The sequence below is a fragment of the Bradysia coprophila genome (genome assembly GCF_014529535.1).
Source record: "Bradysia coprophila strain Holo2 chromosome X unlocalized genomic scaffold, BU_Bcop_v1 contig_34, whole genome shotgun sequence".
In the NCBI taxonomy this organism is placed as follows: Eukaryota; Metazoa; Arthropoda; class Insecta; order Diptera; family Sciaridae; genus Bradysia; species Bradysia coprophila.
The window spans coordinates 464,002-476,501 of NW_023503324.1; the positions used below are offsets into that span (position 1 = coordinate 464,002).

The window sequence follows — 12,500 nt, forward strand, 5'->3', positions numbered from 1 at the left end:
TTAAGTCTGTCTTATTAAGTGATGTGTAAGATAGTGCGATTCTAAACTATCCACGAGCAGCAGCAAAGGATAAGACACACAGTGTAAGTACATGCAACTATATTTTATTATAAAATTTCGTTGTTGCAAAGTGTTCAGTGAACTTTCTAAGAAAAGGCTTTAGATTCAAGGTTGTTAAAGGTGATTTGTAGTGTTATGTTATGTAACATTACACGATGTTGCTAAAAAAAGGGATTTTAAATGAAATTAATTTTGATTCTCTGCTATTTCTTTTTACTAATTCAATTGCAAAATTTAAAAAAAAAATAGTTCAGTCACTTCGAAGTCGGTTAATACAATTTTAATGATAATTTCCGTTCGAATTCTTTTTAAGTAGCCTGCGCCCAAACATAAAAAATTTCGTTAGGCAATTGTTTGGGTTGATTTGAGTAGATTACATCCATCCGCCTACAAAAATGTATTAGTTCTTAGCAATAACATTGCTTCTTAGTTCTCGTTCACGCTATAAAATTTTATGGAATAGCAGAAACATATTTGGGATTTGTTTATCGGTATCGGGTTCCATCAGCATTTAATATGTTCACAAATTTTCTCTTGAATTCTTTGCAATATTTCGGTCAATGTTTATTGAGACCATCATCTGTCGAAACACAATCAGATTGCGGTTGCCATATTAAATTCACAAAATGAATCCTTCTTTCAGTCGTCCGGGAAAATATTATGAGTCGGTATTGTCTAAAGGGCCGCTGGTATTCACCAAAACCAAATTCGAAACTAAAATACGACTCTGGATCTGAGAGCGAAGACGAAAAGGATATCAAAAAATCGATCAATCGATTGCAATTGCTCCAAGTCAAAAACAATCTACTTCAATTGAACAGAAATCAAATTCAGAAGAAAACATTTCATCCAAAGATTGTTCACCGCGAACAAAAGTCGTAGAACAAAAACCAAAGACTAAACCAAATTTTAGAAAAAAATTAAATTTGTAATTTGAGGTAAGCGGCTACAATTAGTTGAGTTTAGTTTGTCGTTTTGATACAAATTTTGCTTTGCATAGACTCGCGTTTTTATGATGGGACGACCAAAAAAGGATCTTGCGGCACCTGCCGAGCCTGAATATGAGTACACAGAAAATTTAAGTGTACATGTGAATGAACTGACGGAAAAGGGCAATCCTAATCTAAATTATTACTTCGGAAATCTGCTCCGTGACGATATTGTCATTGATCGAAAACATAAGTATTGCTCGGTATGCATCAAAGGGCATATAATCAAAAGGTAGGTGTCACTGATAAATGCTTTCCAATTCAAATTAAGGCCGATGCGACATTAACAAAAAATAATTCTCTTGTTCCTAAATAAACGTTTTAATTGATTCATTTTCTTCAACGTTTTAGATACGGGACCAGTACCGCGACTACGAATTTACGAAATCATTTATCCTCCGTGCATGAAATCAGTCTTGTTCATAGATTGACCGATAAGAACCAAAGAAAAGTAACAGAAATGTTATTCGCTGTCGGTAAGGAACCCTCGGCTGTTGATCGTCCACTGGCTGGAACAAGATTCATTCTTGCACGACAATTATGTCTTTCTTTGGTTTTGTCGTGATCTACTTCCGTTTAACGCAGCAAACAAACCTGGACTGCATGATTTTTCTTTGTATGCTGGATTGATAAAGGTCAATGAAAAATTGCCAGACCGCACAACACTAGCGGATACTGCTCTAAATGACATTCACGATGCTCTAAAAGCTTACATAAAAAAGTTTGTGCAAAAAACTTTGCCACGAACAATCTCAAACTCAATGGATTTTTGGACCGATAACGTCAAGAGAATATCTTACATAAACTTTTGGATCCACTGGATCAACGACGAATTTGAAATGCAAAAATTATGTTTGGGACTCAAAAAATTTCCTCATCCACACACTGGAGAGGCAATTGCAGAGTCGTTCAATCGAGTTATGGGCGAATTCGGTTTGAGCGAGAAAACATTTATCGAAGTTACTGACAGTGGTGGCAACATCACACTTGCCTGTCGGTTGTTAAAATTATAACGAGAAGCGTGCCTATGCCACAACTTACATCTGTTAGTAGCGAACGATTTAATTCAGAATCACCCCGAAATGCAGCCAATTCGCGACCTCATCACTCACATGAAAGAAGTCAAACAGTTACTAATCTACAGATATGAAGAGTTGAGAAAAGTCGGTGAAACAGAATACAACAAACGACTGTACTCCCTGGTATCTTCTCTTCGAAATATTTGTAATTCATTCACTTTGCTTCGCTAAATTAAATTTCAAAAAAAAGTTTCATAAAGTTTTCGTATTTTTTTTTGTAGCTGAGATTTTGGAGTGCACAGAAGTGCTCATTACGGAATTTGACGAGGAGGACGAAGATAACCAATTGCTGGTGGACTTTTGCAACAAACAAAGTCGTACAAGTACAAATTACGTCACACTAAAAAACTCGAACGCAACCCGTTGGAACAGTGTCGATGTCCAATTCATTCATCAAAAACACTGGTGAGCTATTTTTGTGAAATTGTAATTTTTTGGACTGATAAGTTCGGTTATAGATCAAGTTGTAGCTCTACATTTGGTTAATAATTTAAAAAAATTTTTTTTTCTAATTTTCCAATTTTCATACAAAAAAATTAATTTTCCTAAATGGGATCGTTGTAGACACCATAAACAATTATTTGGGATCCATCAGAAGATATGATCAAGTATTTTCTGACACCGAATTGAAATTAGCTAAGGATTTCGTAAAGGTGCTCGAAGTGTTCGAAAAAGCAACCGACGTAATGCAAGGGATTAGTTATCCATCGCTGAATATATCTGTTTTCTGCTACGTAGACATCAAATCAAGGTAAACGAGAATAATTTTTTCTTTGCTAAATTTCGCTTTTCTAATAGAAAAAATTTATTTAGTTTGGAGGCACTGAACACTTGTGTCACCAGCTCTCCTATCATCGAAAAATCGACTGCCTTCCTGCTCGAACGACTAAACCACCGATTACCGATAACAGAAAATATGATTGTCGCAGCTTTCTTGGACCCATCGATGCAAAATTTACCTCTTTTATCATCTTATTGCCGCTCACGAGATGTCGATATGTTTGAACTTATGGTGAAAAAATGGGGCCAATACGAACCTGAACTTCGATTACCTCAAGCAGACAAACGTAAGGTGGTGGAACCAAAAAAGCCTGATAGGGCTAAGCACATTCGGAAATGATTCAAAAACATGTCAACAAAGAAAATTTCTTAACGAGTGGGGTTGAGCACCAGATGCATCAAGAATATTTGAAGTACACGTCGGTAGCAGATTTGGTTGACGATCCGCTTTTGTGGTGGAAAACGCATGAGGGATGATGATGATGATGAAGGACATTTATTAATATAATATTGTTGAGTTGTGGATATAATAATATTATTTGGTTTAAATATAGAGTTGAACCTATGCCGGTTTTACATCTAAATTTTAGGGTTAGTAGGTTAATAGTTGATTTTATATAATTCAAGTGATTTGTTTATCATGTAGATTGAAACGCATGAGCTCCAGCGCTCCTGAGATACATTTCTCTGAGACAGGATATTTAATAAATAGGAGAAAGGCTAATGTTGATCCATTAACCGTTGAAAAGATAATTTTCATTCATGACAATTTCAAACATATTTCGGAATCGTTGAATTGAAATTCGTTTCCCTTTTTTTACATTTTTCATCCGGCTGACGGTTATTTTGTTCAAAAATTCGTATTAAAATTCAATCTTATTCATGTTGTTGAGACGTTGTGTAGTAGCTTTGGCTGTGTAGTTGCTTAGAATACCTCAAATAATTGGATTGAAAAATGTTTTTCTTTTGTATGAATCCATTTGATGTTTAAAAAAAATGACTTCAGATTTTTGATTCAGGTAAAAGACTTAAAATGTAAAAAAATTACCAAAAAATTAGATTTTTTTTAAATTTTGAAAAATTGAAAATTTCCTCCAGCCGCTGTTTTAAGCCGGCTCGAGCCGACATAGTCGAAGTCGGTGACTACAATTTTTCGGCTGGCCGCCGTTGGCAATTTTCAATTGGCTCTCATGTCTGCTATGGCTATCCGTTTCTTTTATTTATTATTACAGTGCGGTATAGCGGTGTGGCTCCGGCTACACAAATATAATAATTTTCTGTTGCCGATCGTTAAACATGTCTGTGCACAGAAGCAACAAACCGAAATATTTCGGTATTCCACACACGTTTTGTGTGCATTAGATTGCTAGATTATTGACTTCGAGCGTAAATGTTCAGTGAAATGTGTCCAATCAAATTTCGTTGATCGCACTTGTTGTTACTTTAATGTGCTACGGCTATCCGTTTCATTTATTTATTACTACCGTGCGGTGAAGCGGTGTGGCTCCGGCCACACACATATAATAATTTTTTGTTGCCGATCGCTAAACATGTTTGTGCAGAAGCAACAAACAATATTTCGGTATTCCGTTCGTTCGGCACCTTACACCAAGAATTTTATATTACAGCTATTTATTTATTTATTTAGATCAAAACGAACAGGCATGACGCCCAATTATACATCGATCGGATTATAATAATAATAATAATAATTCAATTAACAAGCAGTAAAGAGAAAAGAGAAAGCAAAAAAAAAAAACTTATCAAATCAAAGTCACACTTCACTCATCAAAACTGATACATACTCTTCACAAGCCTTTCGTACTGATTAAGCGTTAAACTGAAAATAAATGTTATGGTGATTCTGTAAACGGTAGATTGGCGAGTTGAGTTGTACATTGGATGAAGGTGTTGATAGGTGAAAGAGAATGTGGACATTTTGTCGAGTAAACCGTTGGGGTTGATGAATTGAGATTCGTGACGACAGGTTGGTAACAATCTTATTATGAATTAGCTTGTACAGAACCAACTCATCCATTTCTAGTCTCCTGGTCTCAAGGGTTTTCATTTTGAGTCGTTTAAGCCTAGCCGGATAGTCTGGTTTGACCCAGTTGAACCTGTAGTGGATCATCCGCGTAAATTTCCGTTGTACCTTTTCCAATTGTTCCTTGTACTTGTCATAGTGCGGATTCCACACAGCACAACAATATTCCAGTCTATTGCGGACGTAAGTGTTGTAAAGTTTAATCAGGCTCTCCGGCCGCTTGAAATACTTGGTTGATCGAAATATGAAGTTAAGGCTCGGAACAGGCCGACCGCTGCCGACCTGAACCTGAAAATGACTCGACCTGAAGTTTCAGGTCAGGTTTAGGTTGCTCCAAAAGGAATGACCTGACCTGACCTGACCTGGTTTTCGAAAAACCTGAAATGACCCGAACAACCTGAATGACCTGATCTCTGACTGAGTGCAGTCTTGCTTCACAATTTTGAATTTGACGGGATAAGTTTGAGTAAATTTGAATAATTTGTTTTGCATCGCTGAAATTTTCGGATTAAGATGAAATGGGAATTTATTAAAAAAAAAAAAAATTGATTTTGTCAACAAGTGACAGAATTTGTTTATGAAGTATGAGTTAAGTCGAATAGAAAATATCAATTAACGGAATATTGATACCCTGATTTCACCGACATTGTGTTTTCTTGTAACGACGAACGGGTCGGGGTAACAATAGGAACTCCTATGTAGAAATCTCGCTCCACAGAAATGGGTTCAGATCGAATTGTGAGGAAATATCTCGTCATCAAGCTTAACACAGGAAAATATTTTTGGTTTGCCCTTTTGATCCACCTAAACTTTAATTGAATGAGCCAACTCAAAAATATATTAGCAGTTCTCATAACATTGCATTGACGTGAAAACGTTGAAAATAGCTATAACGGCGACAAATGTAATTGGGAGGTCTAATAAACCCTCAACGCTACCGTATGTTCAAAATATTGTATAACAATAAGCTCAAACAATAAGGGCAGGAAAGAGACAAAGTCTGTAGTTGCGACTGTGTAATAAAAACGCACTCTTGTCTGAAGTATGATCAATTTTTTTGAGGCTATAATTTAAACACATTATCTACGGATAATAGCGACCTAGTCGAAAATTTTGCTTTATTTTTGCAAGTGGTTCCTGGTGGTTCCCGTGTTGAAATCGAAAAGTTATGTATGGAAAGTGTCCTTAAATTTTGATAATGAACAAGTCGTCCATACATCATTTTGTCAAAAACTTTCAGCCATTACAAATTTGGGTCGAAAATAAATAAATTATTGACAAATTTCAAAAGTATATGTTTTAAACTGACTCACTTTTCCTTGATAATTTTATCAAATTTGCCGTGCTCTGCGCACCGTTCCGTTATTTATACCGTAACTCATTTATAAATTACGAACCAAAAGATTTTCAAATAAATTTTGGTCATTTTGACTTTCCCGCTATTACCCGTAGAGTCTATGTTGTTTGTATTGAGGCTATTTAAACAGATCGATTCAGGTCGGTCAGGTCAGGTTTAGGTTTTTACCTGATCAACAATTCAGGTTTTCAGGTCAATCAGGTCAGATCAAAATTGAATAAACAGGTTTCAGGTCAACTCAGGTTCGTTGTTCAATGTTCGCTGAAATTGTGCTTTCTGTTGAATGTGACACCCAGGTCATTTTTAAACGACATCTTTTCAATAGCCTTATCTTCGACGTGATAATGATACTCTATCGGCTGAGGTTTGTACGCACCATTTTGAGAAGGATGAGATGTCTGATTGCAGGTTGAAACTGTCTGCTGAGCTTTCGATCTTGCGAAAAATTTTGTTGTCATCAGCGAATAGCAAGCAGGACGAAGTAAAGACATCAGGCAGGTCGTTAATGAATAGTAGAAACAATAGTGGTCCCAGAATTGATCCTTGGGGAACCCCGGAGGACGGTGTGATTCCGTTAGATTTGCCACCCCCAATTACCACAAATTGAGTTCTATCCGTTAGGTAGGACTCAAACCACTGCAGGACGTTCAATTTGATACCAAAATTCTGCATTTTAAGCAGCAGCAACCTGTGGGACACCTGGTCAAACGCCTTGGAGAAGTCAGTGAAAATCACGTCCAATTGACCGCCATTGAAGACCTTCGATGCAGCTGCAAGTATACTAATCGGTCGGTAGTTACTTACATCTGATTTCTTACCTGATTTGTATACTGGCGTAACGTTGCGATCTTCCAAACGGATGGAAATAAACCCTCTTGGATAGACTTGTTAAAAAGGATCGACAAAGGCAGACTGATAGTTGCGGATAGCATCTTGTACAAAATCGATGGCACACCATCAGGGGAGGACACTTTAAACTGATCTAGCTTATCAAGAATTACTCTAACTTCATCAACAGTGATATCACTAAAGCTAAAATCAGGTGCTAGTTGATTGGCGACAAAGTCGTGGAAATTCTCGTGTTTGAAGACGCTAGCGAAGTACTTCGCGAATAGGTTACATACAGAATCAGGATCTGAAGCAGATTCAAGACAGTAATGCACTTGACTGGGTATGGAATTTGTCTTTCTAAGAGGCGTACGAGAAAAATGCCTTAGTGTTAACGGTAACCTTTTGCTCAATGTCGTCAACATATGCCTCTTCACATAGTCTCTTACGCGTCTTGAACTCTTTTCTCAATCCAGCGAACAACGCATAATCGGTAGGGTCTTTCGTGCGTAAAAATTTAACCCTCGCACGGACCTTCTGTTTTAACATCTTTACCAGATCTTTCGTAAACCAACAAGGGTAGGTCTTCACAGCACTTCGAACGGTAGGGACTGAGTCAAACATTGACGAAACTAAATTGTAAAATTTCTGTACTGCTGCATCGACGTTAAGATCACAAAATTCACTAAACCAATCGACCTGATTCAAACGATCGCTCATCGCATCATAATCCGCACGAAAAAAGTTAAGCTTCGGTGGACGTTTCTCATCTAGAAACCGAAGAGGAGAGACATCGAGCAGCAGCGTGACGGGAGGATGGTGGCTGACCACAAGGAAGACTGAGTCATCGTCAGTGTCAATAGCTAACTTATCGGGGTCAACGTTCGACAGAACTAAATCCAACGTTCTTGCAATCCTATTACGCTTGGCATTAAACTGATTTAGACCGGTCACGGAGAGCATATCAACGAACGACTCAGCGATATTTCCTTCAACGTCACGAGGACTACAACATCCATCAGGCTCGGCAACCCACGTTATCGAATCAACTAGATTATAATCACCAACTAGCACAAAATTTCCACCAGGCTTGATGACATTAACTACTTCATTTACCTTTGAAAAATGCATGTCGTAAACGTCAAAAACGCTACGACACCTGATATATCGGACATTGAAGTAAATCTTACCACCATTAACCTGATCAAGCGAAATCCAGATGTCTTCCTCTCTCAGTTCCCAGTCTGTCATTCTCACTGAACAATACTTCGACTTCACGGCAATTAAACATCCGCCTTTTTTCCTGTTAATGTCCGGTCACGATCTTGACGATAGACAGTGTATCGATCATCAAACAATTCAGAGTCATTATAGGCGCCGGTTAGCCATGTCTCACATAGCAAGATAACGTCGTAGTCATTCGATAGAACGTCTGATTTGAATTCATTAGCTTTAGTCTTGAGTCCTTGAACATTCTGGTAATATATACTTAGCGCAATATTAGCAGTGCTCAGGTAATCAGACACAGCAAACGGCTCAAAAACGTGAAACAAACGATTGAAAAAAAAGCGAATGAAGTTTGGACTTACAGATAGAGCTTTTATCAATCGTGAATCACGTAGGCGAATTTGACAGTAGGTTTATCGTGTGAATAAATTTCGGTCTTACGTTTGATCTTTCGAGTAGGAGAATAGTAAGTTTACAATCGGTACAAATTCAATTTCAATTCGGTCTTACGATGGTTGATCTTACGAGTTTGAAAAACAGTGAATTTTCGATTAGTAACAATTCAGTTTCAATTCTTTACCTAAAAATAGAAGAAGCAGAGAACGACTGTATTAAATATCCAAAAAATATGAACTTACAGTCGTCGATTACGATGTGACACTTATACATCAATTGACTTGAAACACTTTGAGATTATGTGAGCAAAGAAAAAAAAAATTCGGACGTAAGATATAATTGAAGCAGGAACTTAACGTTGCAAACTCCAACTATTAGGTACACTCAAAAGCTTCATTAACGCCCTCACTTGAAAGGGCTAACATTTAAGGTTTAGAAAAATGTCAGGATTTTACCCGTTCCAAGTTAGTGCGTTAACACTGCCGATAGCAATTTATACTCGATTTATTGGCAGTGATAAAAAGCAAATGTTTATCTTCTTCTTCTTCTTCTTCTTATTATTATTATTATTGCATGAATGGGCCCGAAGCGCATTCATATGCTTTAGCACAAGCAATGTTACAACCATATCTCGGACGCTGTAGCAAGCGACAACAACGACACGACATCGAGAACTTGGAAAATAAATGTGTTTTATATAGAATTTATTATAATTATTATGGCAAGTGTGCGACGACGACTTATATTTCTGTGAGAAATTTAAAAAAAAATATAAGTTATTGTATGAATGCGCGCCGCAGCACATTCATATTGCTTTAACAGCAGCAATGACCACAACATTTCTCCTGACGGAGTAGCAAGCACTTAGAAAATAATAATGTGTTTATGCATCATGCTGCTTATATTGAATGCATGCTCTCTTTAAACGCTCCACACAACACACAAGCTACAGCACTACTTCTTCTTCTTCTCCGTTGCCGCGCGCGCTTCACACACAACACAACACACACCCCACATCCAACGCAACAACACAACTGTAGCTACTATTCCAAAAGAATTACATTATTATTGTACATCCAATGGAATGCAAAAAATACATTCCATCGAACATACATCCAACATAACATTTATACTAACTACTGTCCGTACACACGTAGCGGTGGTGCAGCGCTTGTGTTGTCGTACATTATTATTACAACACTGCACTACACTACACCACTACGGTGTCCAAACACAGTAATTTGTATACAATTAATATGTTGAACAAATCGGCAAGCGATGGATAAGTTTCAGTGGATCGCAGTATGGCAGCTGCTCTACCATTTACAACACCCTGCCTGTTACCAAAGTCGTTTACAATTGTTTACAATTGATCAGTATCAGTATAAGGATAATTAACACATTTCTTTGCCTCATCATCATTTGGCACCTACCGTATTATAGGAATTTGTATTAGACTTTATTAATTAGTGTATTGCGCCTCCGCGCATGAATGGATATTTCCAGTTCCTGTTTTGTCTCGTAATTTGAAGATTTCTTTTTTTGCGTTCGTCATTTTTGACCGTAGGACCTTCGTGTTGCAATTAGCTTCAATTGTGTTTTGAGCCAGTTGGACATTATATTTTCTTAGATCTGATTTCACCGCTTTGTTGATAATTTTTGTCAAGGCCTGGTATTCTACCGAATCTCTTTTTCCGTCTTTTATCAACTGTAGTCGGCTTGCCTGAAGATAAATAACAGATACAGTGTCAAATTAATTCAGGTTTACGCACCCACGTCCACCCATGATGACGAAGAAGTAGAAAGATTCTATGAAGATGTCGAGAAAGCTCTGGACGAAAACCCTTCACATTACCAATATCTAATCGGTGATTTCAATGCGAAGCTGGGAAAACGAGAAGAAGACTCCGAACTTTCTGTTGGTAGTTTTAGCAACGACCAAAGAAATGAGCGTGGAAATACTTTACTCAACTTCTTACAGCAACACAATTTGTACGCAATGAATTCATTTTTTGCAGGAAAGCCTCAACGGAAATGGACTTGGGCTAGTGCAGGTGGTGTAACGAAAAATGAGATCGATTACATCATAACTGGCTGTAAGTCAACCGTTAAGAACGTTACGGTCCTAAACAATTTTTCAACAGGTAGTGATCACCGAATGGTTCGTGCAAGAGTCACGTTAAATACCAGATTTCAAAGATCACAACTAGTTCAGAAAAGTGAAAGGATTGACGTACAACGGCTTTACACACAAAATGAAGAATTTGCTACGAAAATGACTGCCGAATTAGATAACGTCAACAATCAATGTGAAACATTGGACGAATTGAATACCAAAATCGTCGATACAATAATGGGTTTCATGAAATCCAAATGCAAATCCGTCCAAGGGAAAGAATCAAAACTCAGCAGAGAAACATTAGACCTGATCGCAAGCAGAGCAGAGTTGGTAAAAAACGGAGGACGAGATTCGGTGGAATACCGGAACCTGTCTAAAAGTATCAACAAAGCAAGGAGATCAGATGAAAGAAAATATAATGTCCAATTGGCTCAAAACATAATTGAAGCTAACTGCAATATGAAAGTCCTACGGAGAAAAATGACAAACGCCAAAAAAGAAATCTTCAAATTACGAGACAAAACAGGAACGATCCAAACGGATCGAAATGCGATATTAAACATTGCAACAGAATTTTATGAGAATTTGTTTTCTTCAGCAAGACAGAGCCCAACGGAAGAAACCGAAGATAGACCAATAATAGGAAACGTGGGATCGGAGGATATGCCCGACATAACTGTTGATGAAGTCAAAGCTGCAGTAGCCGAGATGAAAAACAAAAAGTCTCCCGGAGAAGATGGTGTTCCAGTGGAAGCCATTAAACTAGGTGGGACTCATTATTAAAGGCAATCACGGCTTTGTTTAATCAATGTCTCCAATGGGAAGAAGTACCAGAAGCCTGGGAAAATGCGGTAATTACATTGCTGCATAAAAAAGGAGACATAACAAAGCTGGAAAATTACCGACCCATAAGCCTATTGTCAACACTCTACAAGTTGTTTATGAAAATCATTACGAAGAGGAACACTAACAAGTTCGACTTCTACCAACCTGTTGAACAAGCTGCTTTCAGATCTGGTTTCAGCACAAACGACCATTTGCAGGTGATGAGAACGCTTATTGAGAAGTGTCGTGAATACAACATCGACATAGTCTTGCTATTCATAGACTTCGAAAAAGCTTTCGATTCAGTGGAAACATGGTCGATATTGGACGCATTAGACGAATGTAGAGTAGACTCAAGGTACTCCAACACAATTCGATATGTGTACAAAAATGCTACTTCATGTATAAAAACTTCATAAGAGCACAGAGAAATTCAGAATTGGCCGAGGTGTAAGGCAGGGTGACACCATTTCACCGAAATTATTCACGGCGATTCTGCAGAGTATTTTTAGGAAGTTAAACTGGAGTAAAATGGGAATAAAGATAAATGGAGAGTACCTGAGCAATCTCCGCTTCGCTGATGACATTGTACCGATAGCAGCGAATCTAGGTCAGGCTCAGCTTATGCTACAACAGTTAAGTGAAGAGGCGAGCAAAGTTGGCCTCAAGATGAACTTATCGAAAACAAAAGTCATGACCAACATCGGGGACGATAGAGAAATCAAAATTGGTGACACTGTCATTGAACGAGTCGACAGCTATGTATATCTAGGACATAAACTGAAGTTAGGTCTGG

The 12,500-nt window shown here is 37.7% G+C and overlaps 2 protein-coding genes and 1 long non-coding RNA gene across 3 annotated transcripts in view; 2 read left to right on the top strand and 1 right to left on the bottom strand.

Moving 5' to 3' along the window:
* Positions 1-1,316, top strand: part of LOC119069411 — a 2,286-nt gene extending 970 nt beyond the window's left edge. Inside the window, exons 1-3 of the long non-coding RNA XR_005086324.1 lie at positions 1-83; positions 704-998; positions 1,061-1,316. The exon at positions 1-83 is cut by the window's left edge and continues 970 nt beyond it. This is a non-coding gene — a long non-coding RNA (uncharacterized LOC119069411). The remainder of the gene's footprint in view (positions 84-703; positions 999-1,060) is intronic.
* A 1,018-nt stretch (positions 1,317-2,334) lies between these two features.
* LOC119069409 lies at positions 2,335-3,248 on the top strand. The gene is made up of 3 exons (XM_037173458.1): positions 2,335-2,533; positions 2,693-2,879; positions 2,942-3,248. The coding sequence occupies exons 1-3, from the start codon at positions 2,506-2,508 to the stop codon at positions 3,246-3,248; spliced, it is 522 nt and encodes a 173-aa protein (XP_037029353.1). The 5' UTR covers positions 2,335-2,505.
* Positions 3,249-7,303: 4,055 nt separating this feature from the next.
* Positions 7,304-8,682, bottom strand: LOC119069410. The gene is made up of 2 exons (XM_037173460.1): positions 8,328-8,682; positions 7,304-8,253 (listed from the first exon to the last, which is right to left on the bottom strand). Exons 1-2 carry the CDS (start codon positions 8,331-8,333, stop codon positions 7,498-7,500), a joined length of 762 nt encoding a protein of 253 aa, XP_037029355.1. The 5' UTR covers positions 8,334-8,682; the 3' UTR covers positions 7,304-7,497.
* Positions 8,683-12,500: the final 3,818 nt, after the last annotated feature.

Coding starts and splice junctions, on each gene's coding strand:
- LOC119069409 (XM_037173458.1), top strand. CDS start 2,506: ATGTCCAATTCATTCATCAAAAACACTG. Junction 2,534..2,692: donor TTCATTCATCAAAAACACTG/GTGAGCTATTTT, acceptor GGATCGTTGTAG/ACACCATAAACAATTATTTG. Junction 2,880..2,941: donor TACGTAGACATCAAATCAAG/GTAAACGAGAAT, acceptor AAATTTATTTAG/TTTGGAGGCACTGAACACTT.